The sequence below is a fragment of the Cibotium barometz genome, chromosome 17 (genome assembly GCF_041138505.1).
Source record: "Cibotium barometz isolate CiBa-2024 chromosome 17, ASM4113850v1, whole genome shotgun sequence".
NCBI classification, from domain to species: Eukaryota; Viridiplantae; Streptophyta; class Polypodiopsida; order Cyatheales; family Cibotiaceae; genus Cibotium; species Cibotium barometz.
The window spans coordinates 36,592,359-36,615,029 of NC_141062.1; the positions used below are offsets into that span (position 1 = coordinate 36,592,359).

Sequence of the window (22,671 nt, forward strand, 5' to 3'; positions counted from 1 at the left end):
AAGTCATAAGAAACTGGTATATACATTTCCTATTCTTATTATTATTTGATCGTGGTTTTATGATTGAATCTTGAATAAGTTCTTTTTGTTCATCAATAATCAAAGGAGGTTCTTCATGAATTGGATAGAAAGGTAAAGGTCCTTTGAATGGTCTAAGGAGACTAATGTGAAAAGAGTTATGAATCTTAGAATGTGATGACAAATCTAATCGATAAGCAAGGTTATTTATCTTTTTAATTATCTTGTATGATCTATAAAACCTTGGTGCTAATTTTAGCATTGGATGTTTGTATATTGTCTCTTTTCAATCCTCAAAAGTACCTAGTCACTGTCTTTAAAAGATACGCATTTATGTTTCTTATTTGCTTATTTAGCATAATACTCTTGTGCAAAATGAGCCGCATGCACCTCTTGAACAATAGAATTAAAATCAATAGTGAAATCATTTACTAATTAGATCTTGTGTGAAAGCCCCAAAATCAAAATGGTTAAAACCTTTCCATAAATGATCTCAAATGATGCTTGTCTAGTGGTTGTGTGAGGTGTGAAAGCTGGTCACTTGTATATACGTCACTTTTAACAAATGATTATTGTTAAAAATTCCTACTCGAAAACTTAAAAAAAAAATCCAACAAATGGTCTTTCCCTTTAGTGCATTGTCACTTTCATTATATCATGTGTCAATTCATAATGTCACATAATAACAAATTTGTGCACCAAAGAAAATATTGATGACATCACACCTCGTTACATATTTCCTACAAGATTTGAGACAATCCACTACACTTTTCACAAGTCTAGCTTTCATTGGCTTGGGTACTATAGATGATCACAGTGAATGCAATTTGACACTCCAAATACATATAACTTCTCTCCCTCTAGCTCTTGTATATAAAATAGGCCAATTTCTTGATGACTTGTGGACTTAATATTACACAACTTTGGTGCACAAATCCATGAGCTTTTCATGCTTTTCTATTGATCTCATTGCAATGCTTGGGAAACTTATTTTTAACAAACATACACATTCCCAAATTCTATCTCATCAAGGCAGAAATACTGAAAAGTAGGCATATTTCTTTAAGTATGAGCTCCTCTTCAACAGCAGTTTTAAAATCTCAAACTGACTTAGGGATGAGCTGAGGCACCCTTTTCCTGTAACACTGCCCTATTGTCAGCATTGCACTGCTATTCATGAGAAAGCCTCCATGTATGCATTCATAGGCGTTACTATTCACAGTAATCTTACGAGCCCCTAACTAAAAATTATAGGCCAAAGCCATAAGGTGTAAACATGAAACACCAAGAGGTATAACACTCGCCCGAATGCAAGCTAGCCAAATAGATAAATCCAGATAGCAAGCATACATTCTATGTCATTGCACACTATAAAATAATATCATCTTCTCTTGCAATGGTCACACCTTGGTGTTACATGCAATTCTAAATGCCTTAATGAATAAGAAACAAAGATTATAATAAAAACAGCTTCACAATTACTTCACACCAAGCAATTTATATCTTGTAACTAAAGAATCTATTCAGAACTGAAGGACTCTATCTTCAAGCCAATCGTCTTTAGGGAGTCCCCAAAACATGCCATTACTCCATTTAGTGAAAATGTCTAAGATGGAAGTCCCTCTGTTCAGCTTTTGATGATTCACACACACATGGCAAGCTAAACATTTCAAGTATGACACATCATCAGCAGTCACATAACTTCCATGCTAATCTTAGCAATATTTACGCTTTAAGCAATATTGTGTGGCATCATAAAGGGTTAAGAAACATAGGCTCAAGCAAAAACTAAATAAACTTATGGCATGGTACACACATCTATGGTGCCCATCCTAGCCCCACCCATATGTTGGCAGACACCTTCACAACATTGGGCGCACATCCGATAGACTTAGCAGCCAAAAATGCAGCTTTCACAACAGCAGTTGCTTTTGATTAATCGAGTGCAAGATGACAGTCCCTTTGTCTATCCGGAGGAGGCAAATGGGCAATATGGAATCCCACTTGTCTTGTTTGTGATCATCACCTGCTCGTCAAGCAAATCCAACTCCTCATATTTCTTCTACGTGTAACACCTAGTGGGCTCAATTAGCACAACCTTATGAAAATGAGGCACATTAATTGTGCAGTGCACCCTTGTATGGTATAAATGGTATAATCTCATATTGTTTATTTTTCTAAAACAAGCCCGCCTCCTCTTAAATCATTTGTAAATCTTTAGGCACATTATTGTCAACAATTTCAGCTACCGTTCCAGGTGGATTATCTGTTATACCAGGGACCATAACACCTTGCTGACTTGACAAAACAGAAGGATCTAGATCAGCTTTTGTTGGGGGATCTGGAGGCTGGATTTCCACATCCGGATATGCAGCCTTGAAACGTGCTCTCAAGCCTTCATCCACTAAACGGACTCCATTTAGTTGATTACCGAGGGAAATCCACCTGAATAAAAGTTTTCAACAGAGTATACAAACATTGAAAAAGAAAGGAAAAAGAGGAGTTTGCTACTGAAAACACCAACTGTCCTTAAAAAATTCAAGTGATGATAAGTACCCTGCATGTGTGTTGTGCATCCGTGCAAACAACTCCAACTTCCGTGTCCGGGGACTGATCCTCTCCAACATTGGATACATCTGCCACACGTATGTCCCCATACATCCAAAACATCGGTAAAAACATCAGTAATACTTCCCTATATAAAAATCCTCATGAATAAGCATGCTGGGGTGGCTGATCAGCCAGCCTTAAATCAACCAAAATCAAACAAAAAACACTTAATCATTTGCATAACCACCCATAATAGAAGGAGCAAAGAAGAGAATGGCCTTCGTAGTGGTTGTCTAAGACGAAGCTATTGAGAGGGACCGACCTACAAGCAGGCAAACCATCTAGCATGCAAGAATCCAATAGAACACATGCAAGCAAGAGTAGAGAGGAGAAGATGGCTAAGCTGGATTATTAATAAAACAATAGTTACTCGCTATTTATGACTAGTTATGGCCATAGTCACAGGGAATGGGCATTTTTAGACTCGGGAATGTTGGGGATGGCAGCATCTTCCTGTTCCCGTCCCATGTCACTCTAAAGTCATGGGGAATGGCCATTCTCAATCTTTTCCGTCCCCATCCCCATTTCGCGTCCCATGTAACTATGGTTATGGCAGTAGTTATCACTATATAAGTGACTTGTGGGTTTATTAATGTTAGACCAACGACGCACTTTGCCCTAGGCTACTTTATGTACTCACATTGTACTTTGTGAGGCATAGGCCCACAACCACGTCTTGCAAGTTGCTGTCTTTTCCATTCTTGCAGCTCAGCCTTCATGTTTGCAGGCATCAATTTGCATGCACCAATGCCTTTCCCGATTAAACCTGTGAAATGGGCCTTAACACGGATTATGGACCCTCCTGAGTAAACCCCGCAAAAAATTGCATTTCCACTTGTGTGCCTGAACCACCATATTTTGATACAAAAGTGACATGGGCCCGGATGGCATCTTTAGTGCGAGGCATCTTGACAAAGGCACGCTGGAATCTGGATTGGCACCCTGGCATGAAAACCTCCAAATTTCAAAATCTGTGTTTTTTTGCAAAATCGAAGAAAAAGGCACAAATCAATACAACCAACCCGAGAGATGGCGGGCACGAAACCTAGGAAGTGCGGGTGGAGTTGGTAGGGGCTGATTTGTGCAAGGCATGAGCTCCTTCAAACTGTTTCATAGGCGCATGTAGGTGTTTTTTTGAAAAACGGGCTCTCTGGATAAAAAACGCTGATTTCGTTGATTTTCCAAGGTGGCATGAAAGAAACGTTTCAAACGTATGAAACGTTACACTTGCAATGAAACGTGTTTCATTGCAACTATGAGAGCAAGATAGTAAGGCTCAAGGAAGTGACCACCATAAATTTGCACAACAAGATGGAGACCTTGCTGCAAACAAAGAAGCCACTATTTTGGAGCACAAAAGCATAATCTAAATCATGGTTCACCATTTTCTGATTAGAAAAAGGCCGCCTTAAAATGGGTGGAAAAGAAATGCCTTTCACTAGATGAGACATTTCATTCAGTTGCGTTTTGTTTATTAAATGTTTCTATGCAACACTACACTACTACGAATGACTTGTATGTAGAAGATGTGTCAAATAAGGATAAAGAAAATTTCTTTAAAGTTTACAGACCTCCAAAAGCATGCCTACTTGCTATTCATCTGTAATTTGTAATAATGGCATTAACACTTGCATTGACTGTACATGCAACCTAGTGCACTTCCCCAGGGTAAAGGCTTCTTTTAACCGTTTACGACGACTAGAAAAACCTCATCTAACACAAGTGAAACTTTGCGAGCAAGTGCATGGGCCTCCTACCCCTCCATTCACAAACTTTCACTACCACGCTGTAAGAGAACCTGATGTTGGTGGCGACAAAGCTGTGGTGACGCTGATGTAGGCGGCCAAAACCTGCAGCAGTTATTCTGCAAGTTATTCTGCAAGAGAACCTGATGTTGGGGGCAACAAGGCTGTGGTGAGGCTGATGTAGGTACCAGGCGGCCAAAACCTGCAGCAACTAACGCTGCAAGAGAACCTGCTGTAGGCGGGCAAAACCAGCAGAAGTTTAACGCTGCAAGAGAACCTGCTGTAGGCGGCGACAAACGATGTGAGCCGTCTGTGTGCTGACCAGCAGGAGATGGCGAGGCAAACTGTGATATGCAGACCAGGAGATATCCAGCCTGCGATGAAACGCAGAGAGGGAAGATCGCAAGGCGCCAAGGATCTCGTGGGTTGATGGTTGCGTAAGCAAGTGGAGACCCTCATATTTATATGAGGTTTTTATTTGGCCGGCCAACATGGGAGTTGGCCAGCAAAGAAGGCGGCCCTTTTTGGGCTGGGTAAATATTAGGTATATTTTCACACCCCCCCTCTCAGACCAAAAAGGGATCATGAGAGAAGATGAGGGAAAAAAAATTTGGTTGTCGAAGATGAGGATTTATGTGATTGACCAGGCATCTGGGAGTGAGATGTACTGGAAGAATGCCACAATGCAAGAGGTTTTCACATGCATGAATGCCCATTTTTGGGTTTTCATTCATACATGCGCCCCAAACACACCAAAAAAAATGTTGTGCATAGGGAATGCAGGATGGAAAAAAAATGCAATGCAGTGGATTTTCACAAGAGCCGTGCCCTCATGGGGTTTTCACTGACTCATGTGCCCGATGCCAATCCGATTGCGAAGACGCGCGAGAATGGGGCGGTTGACGGACTTAGTAAGGATATCTGCTTGGTTGTCTGCTGTGGAAATGTACTGAAGTAGGACGGTACCAAGCTCAACCTGTTCCCTATTAAAGTGAAAATCGACACCCACATGCTCCTTACAGTTAGAAAGATAGGGTTGCCAACAGGGGCAATCACACTCTGACTGTCGACGAAGATGGTAGAGGCGGTGTCGATGGAGACGCGCATGTCGGAAAGAAGTTGACGAAGATACATAACCTTAGTGGTGGCATCATAGAGGGCCCGGTATTCGGCCTCTGCTACTACTGAAGAACCTGCAACAGAAAGTGGCAAATCCGAGGGAGAACAAATAACCACCATGAGAATGTCGGGAATCGAAATCACCAACCCACTCGAGGTCCGTGTAACCGTGCAAGGTGATCCCACGACTGTAGTGAAGGCCATACAAATAGGTACCTCCTAGATAGCGAACAACCCTCATCGCTGAACTCCAATGTGGCTCCTTGGGAGCATTGAAATACTGACTTAAAATGGATGTGCAATAGGATATATCAGGACGAGAATTTGTGAGCCAAAGAAGTTTCCCAACCACTTGTCGATAGGCTCGCTCTTCATGTGAGTCCACAATTTAACGGTGGGATCCAATGGAGTGGCCACGGGGATAGCACCATCAGGAAAATAGGAAGTAATGAGTTGGAGACAGTATTTCTGTTGAGACACGAAAATACCATCAGGATGTTGGATCACCTCCATGCCAAGGAAATATGAGAGAAGACCGAGATCTGTCATCTCAAAAGTTTGTCTGAGCTGTGCCATGATATCAACCATTTTGGCTTGATGGGAATCTGAAATAATGAGGTCATCGGCATACAGGACAAGGTAGCAAACCATCACTTGATCAGTGTGAATATAGAGATTGGGAAAACCTTGGCTGTGAAAAAATTTGTCGATGCAATGATACCACGCCCGGGGTGCTTGTTTAAGCCCATAAAGAGCTTTATGTAGGCGAAAGACTTTGTCCTCAAGACCAGGGAGAGGGAAACCCGGAGGCTGGTCAACGTAGACCTCCTCGTTAAGAATGCCATTTAAAAAGGCACTCTTAACATCCATCTAATAGATGGGCCATTTATGGTGAGCAGCCAGATTGAGTAAAAGACGGATTGTGGTCATTCGAGCAGTGGGAGCAAAAGTCTCGTCGAAATCAATGCCTTCTTTTTGGCGAAAGCCTTGAACGACAAGCTGGGCTTTGTATTTGTCCAAGGTACCATCGGCTTTAAGTTTGGTGCGGAAGATCCATTTGGTTCCAATAACCTTCTTATGATGAGGGCAATCCACAAGGGACCACGTGCCATTACGGTCAATGCTTTCGAGTTGGAGTTCCATGGGCTCTTTCCAGGGTGGAATTTTAATAGCATCTTTCCACAAAGTTGGCTCATCATGTGCCCCATAGTCTGTGATAAAAACAAAGGCAAATGAGGCACGAGGGGCGAGTTTGGTGGATCAACGAGGACTGTCCAAAGGGATATCAAAAGGAAGTATACCGGAATCACACATGGTTTGTTGATACCAGTGAGGTAAAGGGTCCCTGGGTGGTTGTCGAGAGGAGGAAGCCTCCTCAAGAGGTGGAGTAGTAGGTAACTAATAGGGTTCATTTGGCACAGTCTGAGATTCTTGTTCAGTTGGTATGGGCAACGGAAGGCGAAGTAAGTCTCGCTCATCAAAGACAATGTCTCGACGAAGGAAAACTTTGTTTGATCGCGGATCAAAAACTTTGTAAGCCTTTGATTCAGAAGAGTAACCCACAAAAATGAGCAACTCACTCCTTGGCTCAAGCTTGCCCTTTGTATCATTTAGAGTGTGAGTATATGCTCGACATCCCAGCTGCTCGCACAGCTTCGTACAGAACCTGCTGCTGTGTACCTGCTCGCCCAGCTCCGTACAGTACTTGTCGACTGCTGTCTCCGTACTGTACCTGCTACGTGTAACTGCAGCTCTGTACATCCGCCATACAGTCGACCGAACCTACAGTCTGCTACAATCATCGTACAGTACTGTAGCTGTACAGTCATCCGTACCTGCACAATACAGCAATCCAGTACCTGCTGCGCATATCTGAAGCCAACCAGTTGACTGTAGTTTCCGTACAGTACCTGCTGCGTGTACCTGCACAGTACAGTCGACTTGTACCTGCAAAAATCACAGTTGTGGTAAGCTTTACAAGTTTTGAAATTTGGGCATTTTTCTCTGTGAAAATTTTTTGGCAGATACAAGCAGATTTTCTTGGGTTTTTTGCAAGGTTTTGGGTGTAGTAATTTTGGGCATTTTGGCATTGTGTAAGCCATTTTTGCTACTCTACTCAGTCAGTGGTGCATTGTTTTGCACATTCAAAGGATTGAGAGTGCAGGCATATTTGGGTTAGCTGTATTCAGTGGAGTACAGTTGCTTTTAGGGTTGTTGCTATTTGTTTTTTTTTATACACAGGTACAACATTGTGCATTGGCATAATGGCAAATCAACAACAGAGTGATGTATTCACGTATTTGTCTAAGGAAGACAAGTTGGACGGCATGAACTACTCCTTGTGGAGTTTTATGCTGAGAAATGTGCTCGTGGCAAAAGGTCTTTGGGATTTTGTTAGTGGTGATGAACCACGTCCAGATTCATTGGCTCCAGAGACTCCTCCCCAAGGGGGTGCTCGTGGACAAGGACAAGTACAGGCACCAGGTCAGCCATTGCCTGTTCAAAGAACAAATGCTCAGAAGACATGGGATGCCAGAGATGCACAAGCCTTGTCACTCATTGTATTGTCAGTACAAAGGTCTATTATACCTCATATTCGTTCAGCTGGCTCTTCACGGAATGCATGGGTGACTTTGGAGCAGATGTATGCTGCTCGTAATGAGGCTCGGATCTCGTTTTTGAAAAGAGAGCTGGAAAATCAGAAAATGCATGAAGGTGATGATATGTCTAGCCACTTGAACAAGCTGCAGGATTTGAGAGAGCAACTCATCAATGTGGATGAGATTATTCCTGAGACACAGCTTGTGTCCACCATCTTGAACTCTTTGCCAAGATCTTACTTGGCTTTTCATACCTCTTTGAACCTCAGCATGAGGAATGCTGTTGAACCCCTTAAGTATTAGGAACTTGTTGCTCTCTTGCTACAGGAAGAGCAAATCAGGAAGAATATAAATATGAACACAAGTGCTGAACAAGCATTTACTACAGGTCAAAAAGGGAAAGGCAAATCTCAGCCAAAGAGTTCAAATCAGAATTCAGGTGATGGTGGTTCATCTCATGATACCAAGAAAGGTGATGGACAGCCCAAGAAAAAGGGCAAATGCCATTACTGTAAGAAGCCAGGTCACTACATCACAGAGTGTAGAAAGAGGATTGCCAAAGAGAAGGCAAAGGAATCTCGGATGTCTGTAAATGATGCTTCTAAAGCTCCTCCGGAGACTGCTTCTTTTGTTGAGGACAAGGATTACTGTTTCTACACATGCAGCTATGATGCCTCTTGGTCTTCACAGGCACTCAGTATGACAGAGCATGCATGTACTTGGTATTTTGATAGTGGTGCTTCAAAGCATATCACATCTCGCAGGGATTTGTTTTGTCATGTAGGCCCTGCTCCTGTTGGCAAAACTGTTCAGTGTGCCAATAATGCTTCATATCCAGTTCGTGGCATTGGGGAGATTCAGCTCACAGCCATTGATGGCTCTATTCTTCGCCTTACAAATGCCTTATATGTACCAGGGATAAAGAAGAATTTGTTGTCCATTTCTTCTTTAGCACACTGTGGTATGCAAGTCCACTTTGATGATGACAAATGCATGGTCAGAGACAAAGCTAATGCTTTGACCTTGATGCTCACTGGTACATTATGTCATGGACTTTATCAGTTGGATGCATTTCCACTCTTACTCCAGCTATGGTTGATGCGGAGTTATGGCATGCTCGCATGGGGCATGTAAATTTTGGTAGTCTTATGCTTATGCAGCGACATAACATGTTCACAGACCTACCTCTTATGGAGAAGCCTCCAGATCACATATGTGAAGGATGTATTTTGGGAAAAATGCATCGGTTTTCCTTCCCACGTGATCAGGCTCTACGAGGAACTGCAAAGTTGCAGCTTATACATAGTGATCTTTGTGGTCCCATGCAGACGAAGTCATTAGGAGGTTGCTTCTATTTTGCTACATTTATTGATGACTTCTCTCGTATATGCTGGGTCTATCCGTGGACACAGAAATCACAGGTATATGATGCATTTTTGGCCTTTGTAGCACTTGCTGAAACAGAGTCAGGATGCAAGGTTAAGACTCTCCGTTCTGACCGAGGGGGGGAATATATGTCTACGAGGAACTGCAAAGTTGCAGCTTATACATAGTGATCTTTGTGGTCCCATGCAGACGAAGTCATTAGGGGGTTGCTTCTATTTTGCTACATTTATTGATGACTTCTCTCGTATATGCTGGGTCTATGCACCTCCCATTGGATTTGCGTGTCCAGGCCATACAAAAACTGCCCTTTCTTGTCCGTATCAGATGAGCCTAATTGCAGACATAAGGTCGAAATTTTATTGGCAAACTGTAGGACTGGTTGCGCGTTCTGACGCGCTCCCCTGAACTCGTATTCGAGTCGCTCAAGGTAGTGGGGCGGTAGAAACCACTGCTTAAGGTCGCGGACGAACTCGTCCCACACATAAGCTGCCATACCTGCTCTGGTGTGGGCATGAGCCCACTAAGTCCACCAATGAATGGCCTCACCTTCCAAGTACCAACTGGCTAAGATCACTTTGTCAGTATCTGTTTTTCTCACTACGGCAAAGTAAGCTTCAAATTGATGTAACCATGAATAAAGAGTTGTGAGATCGAGTTTACCATTATACTTACTGAAATTCATTTTCTCGGAAAAATGATTGGAGGGCGCCGCCATAGTGACAGGGGGACAGAGGGACGCCCACGTGGGACGTGGGAATGCCGTCTCGAGCAGAGAGACCTGCACACCGGGTTGGGGACGGCCAGGGGGACGGGACGGAGGAGACGCGACCAGGGGACGGGCGTTCCCCCCTGTGGGAACGGGGGGACGTCGTGTGCAGGGGACGGGGACGGCTGCAACAACAGCTAAATCTTCAGGCATTTTTTTTCAAATAAACGGCTACTAGCCGTTAACACTGGCCATTTGAGAGAGAGAGAGAGAGAGAGAGAGAGAGAGCAACACAACTATATAATGGGCTTGGAGCCACTCCTCTTCTACTCAAGCCTTCCAAGACTTGAGTTCCTCTCCACAATCTCCCTCTCCTACTCAAGCTTTCCTCTCCACTATCTCCCTCTCCTACTCCACAGTCCATCACCTTCCTCTCCACTATCTCCCTCTCGTACTCCACGGTCCATCACCTTCCTCTCCACCCTCTCCTACTCACTACACCGTCCCCACCCCCCCGTCCCCGTTCCCTACCTTTAGCCGTCCCCGTCCCCCGTCCCCGTCCCTTGGTAACTATGGGCGCCGCTGGTGTCAATATGGCGTCCAAAGCTCTGAGGTAACGCTCGTGTTCCACGCGTCGCATGGCGTCGTCTTCTCGTTGTCGAATCTCCAATGCACGCATCTGCAACTCAAGCAAGGAGCCTGGCTACGGCTGTAGCCCCGCGAGAGGGTCCCTGTCACAAGGATCTGGTATCTGGGATACGGAAGGAGAGGGAGGAGGAGATGGAAAACGCGATGCTGGAGAGCGGGCACGCTCCTCCAGAGCCAAGATCTGCGCCTTCTGCTCATCCAACTTGGCCGTCTGTTCTGCGAGTGCTCGCATCATCTGCTGGAACATGTCTGTGACACTCAAGCCTGGTGCGCTAGCTGGGTTGCCTGGTGCACTCTGGTCCCATGGTTCTCGGTCTCTCGTCGCCGAAGCTCGCCATAGTAGGAAAATGCAATTCCTTTCCGAAACGCAATCTGACCATCCACTATTTGTGTGGGAGACTTCCGGAGGCTTCCGGAGGCTAAAAACCAACCGTCCTTAGAGGGACAGGAGTCACTCCGAAAGGGGTAGTCCACCGGCGTCTAAAAACCAACCCCACGAGCGAGAAAAATTTTATGGTTTTCTTTGCTGAATCTTTGTCCTTGAAGTAGGCTCTAATACCACTATAATATGCAGAAGCTTCGGAGAAAGATCGATAACTTCAAAACTCAGAATTCAGCACTCTTTTCGCGACGGAATTTAACGCACAAACTAAAAGGAGATGTGCAGAAAAATAGAGAGAGAAGGGGGAGATGGAGAGGACACAGTATTGGGTCCCAATTACCCTCTGTAGGGCCCCCACCACGGATGGTGTATTTGCTTTATTAGAATGATGTAAATCTGAAAACAAATACAGAATTCTTGACCTTTCTTGGCCGGGAAATCCCTGCCCTTGACCTTCAGAAGTCCACCCCTTTGCTTAGCAATCTCCTTGGCTTGTCTAGCCCTTGATTGGCTTGAGCTCTTGGTGAAATAATGAGATGAACGATGGGATTGTGGACCTCTCCTATTTATACTACCCTACAGCAGCAGTCGGCCAGTATAAGAGCAGGCGGCCAGTAGACAAATCCCACGACTGAGTAAATTCAGCATTAAATGCTCAAAAAAATCCTAATAAATGCTGCGTATTTTCCCTAGCAAGCTGGGGAGGCAGGCGCTTGCTTCTAGAAGGCTGGGCATAGCCTTTGCCACAGTCCATGGGCTGGGCAGCCTGTATGGGCTGCCCCATACTTGCCCTATAGCCCTATGAAGGCTGTAACCTCCTGAAAATAGCCTTATTCTTGCCTTAGGATTGTCCTACAGCCCCTCCATGGCTGGTGGGTTCAGCCTGGGCCTTCTTGGCCCTCATGGGGGTGGTTCTACACCATTCCCATGCCCACACTAAGATCCGGGGTAGCCCTATGGGCTGGCCCCTTGTCCTAAACATAATCTACTCAGTGATCTGGCATCCGGTACCATACCAGATACACAGAACCACTGACATCATCCTAGAGGGAGACTCACAGCGCGGACTGGCACTGTTTCAAGTGCAAGACAGTGCACACCTGACCTCGGACGACTGAGATGGATCCCTGGCTGACTCGTCCCGGACTGGGCTCACATGGGACCAGTTCACCATCCCAGGTCCTGCACCTTCTGTACAGAAATGTCTACGTGGCATCCAAGTGCGGGATGCACGTGACAGAAGATCGCAAGGCACCAAGGATCTCGTGGGTTTGATGGTTGCATAAGCAAGTGGAGACCCTCATATTTATATGAGGTTTTTATTTGGTCGGCCAACATGGGAGTCAGCCTGCAAAGAAGGCGGCCCTTTTTGGGCCGGGTAAATATTAGGTATATTTTCACACATCACAACATGAGCAGATTTCTTTGCTAAACCAGACCGATTAAAATTTAATGTCTGCCTAGCTCCTCTACCAAAAGAATGTACACATATTTAAAGGACTTCAAGCCCCAACCCCCACTCACACACACACACACACACACACACACACACACACACACAAAAGAAGGCATCACCTCTAAGACCTTCGCATCAAAGTACAAGTGCCAGTTTCCCCCCCACCCCACCCCCCCCCCCAAAGAAAAACACACACACACACACACACACAAAAGAAGGCATCACCTGTAAAACCTTCACATCAAAGTACAAGTGCCAAGTCAAGCGGACTCACCTCGTCAGGCTTGCGGCTCGTTTCTCGGACCTCAGCTACCAGCACATCAGTGTCAATATTGCGGTTTACCTCTGGCTGTCCTTTGATGCCAACTAAGCAGTGCTCCTTACTATGATTCAACCAATGGCCTGTTCGCCCCGTTCTAATGATTCGCTGTAATTGATTGGTTTTCACCCAAATCAGCTCTTCGACTCGCCGATAGCCCCACAGCTCAAGACTGCAAAGGTTAACGGACAAAAACATAAATAAACTTTACTGTTAGGAAAAACAAATTCTTATTTTTTTATAACAGGCATTTATAGCATGTAAAATAGTCACGTATGAAATATAAGAACTATGATTCATATACATAAATAAAATGATATATTGTATTAAAAGTAATATAATGTTTTACATTGGCCATGAATGATACAATCTTATAATGTCATAATGCTTTATAAAACTAGATAAGGATCTCTCTATATATATAGATATAGCACTTTACATACGCATACATACATACATACATACATACATACATACATACATATATATATATATATATATATATATATATATATCACTTTATCCACACACACACTATATATATAGCACTTTATCCACACACACGCACGCACGCGTGCACACACACACACATATATATTGCACTTTGTACAATAAATCAAATGTTGATATATAGTGCAAGCACGCACATGCGTGCACGCACACAAACACACACATATATTAAATTTATATTTGTATTCATAGTAATATCAAAATAAAATTTAAAACTCTTTTGAGAGAGAGAGAGAGAGAGAGAGAGAGAGAGAGAGATTATTGTATAGGCTGAACAGCAAACGCAAAGAGCGCGCGGGCATGCACGCAGACACACACACACACACAAAGAGAGAGAGAGAGAGAGAGAGAGAGAGAATTGATGACCACCATAGGATTAGAAACAGAGAGCGAAGGGGGAGGGAGGATGGGAGAGAGAAAAGGAAGAAAAGGGAGAAAACATCTAAATTTGTTTGTCTTATGTGATTTTACAATTACGGTTTTTTCTCTTTGCAACTCTTCAACTCATTGGTATAGCCTGCCTCCTCATGAGACAAGAGAAAAAAATCACTGCAAAGCCTCAAAACAAAGCATAAATATGAGAAAGACCATTCTCTGCCTAGCTCCATCGCACGGCCTGTAACCCAAAGAAAGATAAGACCATCTGTTTGAAGAGCTGGTACATTCAAGTTCCGCATCTCATCATCTGCCATAGTACCATAAGGTAACTCCATGTGAATATCCCATGGAGGGTCAGCCATAATAACACCAAACTGCCCAAGAATATCCATCCGGAAGGTGCGTATGTCACAATTGATCCACTGAGGTTCTCCGAGCTCCACTTCTGAGCAGTACTCCACCCGAGGGGTCTTTGTTAGCAACTTTCGAGGAGGGATTCCAGGCACTCCCATCATCATACCAGGGACATCAGGAGTAGGATCTAGCTCGTAGTGTACATATTTACAAGTCTGGCAAAGCAATGAAACATTTGAGATTGTGCAACAATGAAATCTTCTTCAAAGGATAGACAAGAGATACAACCTCCACATATTGCTCATGACACATTGTGGAAAAGAAAACCACCACTCAGAAGCTAAAGCTATTGTTGAATAGTTGTCCTTGTTCAAGAAAGTCACCTTCATGTGACGACATGTATCTAGAAACGAGCAGTCGCCTAGATTGACGTCGGTATGGACGGCAATGATCCGGCGAAAGTGAACCTGCATACATTTACACTTAGCAACCCAAGCCAATAAGGACAGACCCCACCCCTCCCTTTAAATGAGAACAAACAAATCGCTTTAAGTTACACAAGCTCCATGTTCTTTACCGTATACTGTAAGGAATCGAAGGACGAGTGCATAATAGGGAGTCTAGAGGGCTAAACCAGGACATGTGGTGGCCAATTACCTCAGCCTTAACAATTTCCCTAATAGGTAGTCTACAGGGCTAGGTCTGTGCATACGATGGCCAACTACCCCACCCATGAGAACTTCTCCCATGGGAACTTCTCCCTCTACCACCTCACCCACTGGTATAGCCCTCTAGATTCCCTCTTACGTACCCATCGAAGGGGTTCCCGTAAATACAGGTGATGTAACGCTCAAAGAAGGGGGAAGGGGTAAGAACCTTCTCACAAGCTATGTAGGAATTCCTCTGGCGCCGACAATCCTCTTTAGTAAGATTTGGGCAATACTCCTTTAAAACAGACCCTCCTTTTGTTTTGAACTGCGGCAAAAACTGGTATCAGTCGACACAATCTTCCAAATCAATGGAGCAACTTCCCTACCAACAATTTTTGAATGCACATACCTTCTCTGCAACTGCAGTCTCCTTTGCTGTCGGTCTATGGAGAAGATCTAGTAGCTCCTCTCCTGTCTTTGATTTTTGCAGCTCTTTGAAAGATTTTTTTGACAGCATTGCTTCCAAGTCCTTTGTGACCTCTTCTTCACTGTTACCTTTTGCTTTGCCCCCTGTCATTTGTGGAGCTGAAGCTGGCGATGCAGCCAGACCTGGCCCTAAAGCTGGCCTCTGCATAGTAGCAGGCATACCCCCAAATCCCATACCCATTCCAGGAGGGAGGCCTGGCGGGATTCCATGCATCCCCATCATCCTAGGCCCTACTCTTGGTCCCATCATCAGGGGCGGGCCTCCTCCAGGATACATAGGCGGTCCCGATCCTGGTAATGGTTGCCCATGAATGTGGAGATCGCCACTTAGTCCCGATACGTCGGCAGGTCGAGCCGGCATTGGGCTCATGGCAAAAGATGTTCCACTCATTTCCATACCTGCACCCCCTGCACTATGAGCCGGTGTGTGTGGCACTGATTCATCACCTGTTTTTGGCTGACTTGGAGGGGTAGGAAGCTCCTTTGCTAGCCTGTTTCTGTCAATACCCAGCACCATCAACCTGGTCTTACCACTGACTGTAAAATCCTCAAGCTCAACTCCAGCATTCTCATCTGCGAACGCCCGGAGGGCAGCTTCAACAGCAGCAATGCCACCTCTATCACCACCGATCTCCGAGATTGCATTCTTCGCTGCAGCACTGAGATCCTTGGGCAGGCGGCGGTGAAGCCCAGCAGAGTCTATGGGAACAGATGTGGAAGGAGACAGCAAGCAGCTAGCAATCAGCTTCTTTACAACAGCAAGGGCAGCATCAGGTCCTCTGTTTTCGCTAGCAAAGTCCCTGTCAGGGTCCCATTTTTCTTCCAACTTCCCGCTGCTACTGCGGGCCGCATCCACAGCTGCTGCTCCGCCATGACTGTATCTTGCGACCGCGTCAGTTTTCACTATTTTGGCGGGGGTTCGTGACGCAAGACCTATGACAGAAACCTCACCTGAATGACGCAAGACCTCGTGAGGGGCCGCGATGCCCTGTTTACCGAGGATGTGAGGGCCGTGATTCTCTTTGCCGCTGAAGGAGGAGACCACTTTTAGGGAAAGCTCAAGCGAGGAGACGAGGTCCGGAACGAGGTGCTGCAGGCTGCTCATGAGGTCCAGACGAGCCTTGCGCCGGCTCTCCAGTTGCTCTCTTAGTAGCCGCCTCTGCTCGCGCATGACCAAAAGCTCCTCCGTCTCCTCCTCTCCCTCCATGGCTATTCTGAGAACTCCTCTTTCCGTTCTGTTTTCTGATCCCCTGGCTGGATTTCCTGTTATGCAGAAATGTTGTTTTCATTAATTAATTAAACACAAGAGAGGGAGACCTTAAACCTTAGCTTTTATAAGGTCATTGGAACTTACTTCAAAGTATGCATCTTTAGAATCGCTTAATAATATGGTGCCCAATTGTTTTCCATTAATTAATCAATGCCCACTCTAAGTGAGTATTAATAAATTAATACCTTAGGATACAAAGGTAAAGGCGGCACAATGAGAAAGCTTGCATAGGCGGCACAAATAGAGAGCTCGTGTGGGCTGCACAAGGACACAGCAAGTGGAGAGAGCAAGCAATGTTGTCCGTCGTGTGAGGAGACTCAACGAGGGATGGAGGAAACCTACACAGAAGAGAGAGAGAGAGAGGGAGGGAGGGAGTCTAGGACAGAGACAGCAAAAGAGTAGAGCACGCCAGGGTCTCTTCGCAGTCTCTCCCTCTCTAAGATGTTGTGCTCCTGGCGCTGAGTCCCTCTCTTCGCACGTTCAATATATTTCAGACCCTCCAATGCCACACATCAACAACAAAAAAAAGCTACCTGTACTTCTATTCTCCTCTTGCCAAACTAAGGTTCTAAACTTCTATTCTCCCTCTTGCCAAACTAATTAATGTGAAATAAAATTTGGGACCTAAGGCCCTAATAAAATTTGGGACCTTGGCAAGGAGACCACCTCTTCAATGCTACGATTGTGGTGGACCGCATCGTGTAGCGGAGTGCCCTAATAGGCTACAGAAGATCGCTACTCAGATGCAACCAAATCAAGGGAGCACATCGAGAATGCCGGTACTTACATGTAATCGTTGTGGCATAGATCATTTGATTGCTCAATGTCCATATAATCCTAGTGCACCCAAGATTACGCCATTGAATTTGGTTGAGGTCACCAACTAGGCACGAGGAACCACACCTGTTGTACCCGCGAATGTAGTCACGCGGTCAATGCTTCAAAATCAAAACTACATTCTTGAAGAGAGGGATACTGCATCAATTGCTCGAGCAAAGAAAAAGAAAACGCGACGGAAGAGATCACTTAATGCCACGAGCTCCAAGCCTAGTTCAAAGACTAATATAGGAACAGGAGACGACCCCGTGTATATGAATGATCCTGAAGATGATTCTAATTCAATAGAAACCATGGGGACCAAAGCCACTACCTTAAGGGAGGATCGCACTCGGGAGCTCAACAAATGAGAATCAAGCGAATACATAAATCACGGGAAATAGAAGGAAACTTCCTCGGCCCCACAACCAAGTCAGCTAATGCCCTCTCGACCACCCAAACTGACTGAGACTCCCCAAGACGCCACGTGGGCCAAAAACCCTCAAGAAAAAGATTGGAACTTACCCAAACCCAGTTGAGGAGATTGAACAAGTGCAACACTTAAGGGGTTTAGTAGAAGAAACACAAAGAGAACTTGAGTCAGCAGACCCTAGAAGAATCAAAATCCCAGATACAGTGTTTCCTACACAAGTTCAGCCTCACAGGAGCCATAAACCGTTAGCTATACTTAGTATCATTCGGGAAGAAAGTGAGGATAGGACATCCGGAAGTGGGCAAACACCCTTCTTGCTTGAAAGAATGTTTAGTGAGGGAATGCCTGACCCCATCAAAGAGGAAGTGATTCCATCTTCACCAGTCCCTAGTCAAGGGGCGATGTCTCGAAAAGTATCGTTGAATGTGTCTAAGCTAATGGATTTCATGTCCTCTAAAATCAAAACCACGATAATATCCAAGTTATACAAAGATCCTGAGCTATTCTTAGCTCTTTGGGCATTTCTCAATGGAGAGCTAAAGGTGGGGTTACCACAATTTGCAAATATGGATAGACCCGACACGCTTCAAGATGAAGGGGAACATTGGGATCTACAACCCAACCTAGATGAAGACTCGGTCGTTGAAATACCTGTTAACAAGTTGGGACAGTACCTTGAAGGTGACGAATCTAATTTAACCCTCCCCATTACTACCAAGGGATTAACTTTAAAGGGAATCCTTGATGGTGGTGCTGGAGTGAGCATTGTGACTAAAAACTGTTGGAAATCTATGGGAAGACCTCACCTTGAAGTCACAAACATAGTGGTTAAGATGGCAAACAGAACTATTGCTAAACCTATTGGAATGTTAAGGGACCTTAAGATCAAGGTTCTGGGATACAAGGTAAGACATACCTTCATTGTAATGGATATTTCTCCAAGCATCCTATGTCATATCAAATGATCTTAGGACGTCCTTTCATGAGGGAAGCACAAATGGTACATGACTGGTCGAAAAACCATGTCTACCTACAATTCCAAGACTCTGTCATTCGAGTTGATCTTGAGAATGGTCGCGCGCATCCTTTAGGAAGTAAGGTTATCATCGATAATCGATCGGATACCACTATTCACTCCGCCCCATTAAGGTATTGCTATACATGCAAAAAAGAGACTGATGATAGGAAAGATTCTCCTTATATGGTAGTGTGACTGAGTCAGATAACGTGGATTGGGTACACCTAGCGGCAACCATAGACACATGGGGAAATAGAGGCGCAAGTTGGGTAACACCTGAGGGGCAAGATATGCCACCGTTAGTGCCAATAAACATGATAGGTGTTATGCCCTTGACTCCTGATGACAAGAAAGTGGCAAACTCCCTTGACACTGATAGTAGCGACGAAGACTCTGACCAATGCAACTCTAAGTCATCTGAATCTTAAGAAGAAACTGACTCTGAGCCTAATGGGGGGAATGAATCAAATATTCACCCAAGTGTGGAAGTAATGTGCTCAAGGCCTAGGACGGTGACCTCCTGCAGTTCATCCGAAAGTGAGGGGGACATAAGTGAAGATCGACCAAGTGAGTTTGAATCTGATAGAAACAAAAACCAGAAACTTGGTAAGAAGAAAGCGAGACATAAGCGCCAATGCTATCGTACTAATGTACGAACTGCAATAAACAAAGAGAGATCCACTGCAGAATGGCTTAGTTATGTAGGAGCCATTGACGCTCATCGGCGGATAATTGGGGACAATACCTCCAAAGTGTCATGTGGTATATTCCGCAACCTCATGACGTCGCCCAATTAGAAATCGAAGAGAAACCGAAACTAAGTCATACTGCGAGAAGGGACAATGATATATGCAGTAAGGAAATTTCGTTATTACCTTCTTGCCACCAAGTTTGTTTTCTATGTGGATCATCAAGCATTGTTGTATCTGGTAAACAAACCATGCTCCACAGGAAGAATCACACGATGGCTATTGATTCTTCTTGAGTTTGATTTCACTGTTGTTGTAAGACCTGGCAAAAAACATGTCATGGTTGATCATTTGTCTCGCATACCTAATGGTGAGGCTCCTACGGGAGTTGATGATGACTTACCTGACACTTTCCTGTTCAGGGTGGAGACAATGCCCGAATGGAGTGAGAAGATTGTTAACTTTTTGGTTAATGGCTTGCCACCCAAGGAGCTTCGTAAAGATCTAGCTCGAAAGCTGATCAAAGAATGCAAACCTTGTTGCCTGATAGCCGGGACTCTTTATAAAAGAGGAAAGGATGACGTTCTTAGGCGTTGTGTCTGAGAGGATAAGTATCTATACATTTTACAAGAGGCACATATGGGCATAGCCAGTGGTCACTTCTCAGGAGACTTAACTGCGCGAAAGATCTTACAATCAGGGTATTGGTGGCCCACTATGTTCCAAGATGCATCACTTTTTGTGAAAGGTTGTGATGAATGCCAACGCTACAAGAAACCCCAGCGGAAAGATCAGATGCCCCTACACCCAATTAAAGTAAACCAACCATTTGAAAAGTGGGGTTTAGACTTTGTAGGTCCAATTAGCCCAACAGCCCGCAACACACAATCTCGCTATATTATTGTGGCCACTAACTATATGACCAAATGGGCTGAAGCGAAAGTGACACGTAAGGCAAATGCGAGGACAACAGCCAAGTTCCTCTTTGAAAATATAATCACACGCTCGGTTGTCCTTTTGAACTTGTGAGCGACAATGGTACGCATTTTATAAATGACGTGATTAAGGAGCTCACAACAAATTTCATGATATCTCATCATAAATCTACTCCTTACTATCCACAAGCGAATGGCCAAGCCGAGAATACCAACAAGACCTTAATCTCTGTTTTAACAAAGACAGTTGAAGCTCACTGCACGGATTGGGATCTAAAGCTTACGACAGCTTTATGGGCCTATCGAACTGCGTACAAAGTGGCTATTAATTGCACACCATTCAAAATGGTATATGGCCAAGAAGCAATCATGCCGTGGGAATTTGCCATTCCTAATCTTCGTGTTGCTACTCAAGAGGGTTGGGATGGTAATCCCTAGTAGAGCGACTGTATATCCTTGAGCGGCTAAACGAAGAAAGACAATTGGCTGTGTACAATGCACTTGTGGAGAAGGATAGAAGGAAAAAATGGTTTGATTGCCACCTAAAGGACAAGGACATCAAGGTTGCGGATAAAGTCCTGATGTATGGAGTGCGTAACGAAAAGAAGAAGCTCAAATATGCTGGTAAGGGACCGTATAGAGTATGTGAAATTACCTCGCAAGGTACCATCCGAGTGGAGACTCTCGACGGAGTTGAAACTATTGGATTCCTTAATGGGAGTAAATTCAAAAGATACTATGACCCCCTGAGCCAAGAGGAGTTACATGCAATCCATCAGAAGAAGACAGCTAAAGAACAAGCTGAGCTTAAGAAGCTACAAGCAAGAATTGAAGCCAAAGAACGTCAACAGCATGCTAGGCGCCAATGAGAAGCCAACTTGGGGATTACGCAAGTATTTTTCGAGGAGGCATAGGAGGATTCACTGGAATCTGACCCACCTCTAAGATACCCAATTGAGTTACATAGTCCTTACGGGGAGGTGCTGTATAATGCATTATTGGATACAGGAGCTCAACACAATTTGCTATCATATGGCGTGTGGTGTCAACTTGGAAAACCACCTGTATCCAAGAGTGCTATCCAAGTTAAAGGAATCAACAAGAAGAAAACCTCTGTCTCAGGAATTCTACACACTCCGGTTGCCTATGACAAGGGGACCGTAATTCAAAGCTTTTTAGTTATGCCTGCTGGTACAATGGAGGGGACTGTAAACTTAGGACGCAAATAGATGTTAGCCACCAAGTGCAATATTGATTGGGCAACTAGGCGAGTCACAACGCAAGAACCAACACTCAGTTTGACCGCTCAAAATCCTGGACCTAAGCCATCAACTCTGGACAAAATGCTAGATAACGAAAAATCACAAAGTCGAGTGGCAAAACCATCTTTGATTGTTTGCCACCCTCTAACGCTTCAATGCCAAGAGTGGAAACAGGCAGTGTGGTCTCCAAGGCTCCGCTTACTATGCCAAAGAGTACATACAAATGGGTCCCAAAAGCTTCGTTAACAGCTACTTCCCCTGCTCAATCTCATTCAGACAAGAAGCCTCGTAGAAGGAAACCAGCTACCCACGCGAGAAAGGGAAATGTAACATCACGATGGATCCTTAAAAAATTATTAGTAGCCCAAGGGTACTACGAGGGGAATGACCAGATTTGGGTCCCTAAACATAAGCTGAATCCCTCTACATCACCTGTAAAACCTTGCAAACCAAATGTTGCCACCCCAATGACAATTCAAGACCGTGGTAAGGGAAAGGTAACAGAGTACTCCGCACCACTTCTTCCAGAGCTAGTTTGGATTCCCAAATGATATAGATCAATACCACCTAGCTCAGGAAGGGGGGAGCCACATGAAGCTTCTAGCTCCTCATGCCAGGCACACGTTGATATAGAAGTTTCTTCATGCTCTACACCTCTCTTGTCAACACCCAACAAGAGACCAATGAGTCTATGTCTCCCTTTGTAAAAGTATCATCGGAAACCATTTCCTCCATTCGTCAATGGGAGCGTACACTACCATCTCTGCAACTTGATGTGGCCACAAGGGTCAAAAGCTATCTGCCTACATCACCACCTATGACCCGCTGGACAAATTGGTTCCAAGAGGCTGCAACATCATTGCAAAAAATATGATCTACCC

The 22,671-nt window shown here is 44.6% G+C and overlaps 1 protein-coding gene across 1 annotated transcript; it reads right to left on the bottom strand.

Annotated features, from left to right (window-relative positions):
* Positions 1–1,720: 1,720 nt before the first annotated feature.
* Positions 1,721–16,718, bottom strand: MTA (mRNAadenosine methylase). The gene is made up of 7 exons (XM_086811484.1): positions 15,291–16,718; positions 15,108–15,206; positions 14,615–14,698; positions 14,088–14,446; positions 12,945–13,161; positions 2,575–2,654; positions 1,721–2,463 (listed from the first exon to the last, which is right to left on the bottom strand). The coding sequence occupies exons 1-7, from the start codon at positions 16,572–16,574 to the stop codon at positions 2,217–2,219; spliced, it is 2,370 nt and encodes a 789-aa protein (XP_086667610.1). The 5' UTR covers positions 16,575–16,718; the 3' UTR covers positions 1,721–2,216.
* Positions 16,719–22,671: the final 5,953 nt, after the last annotated feature.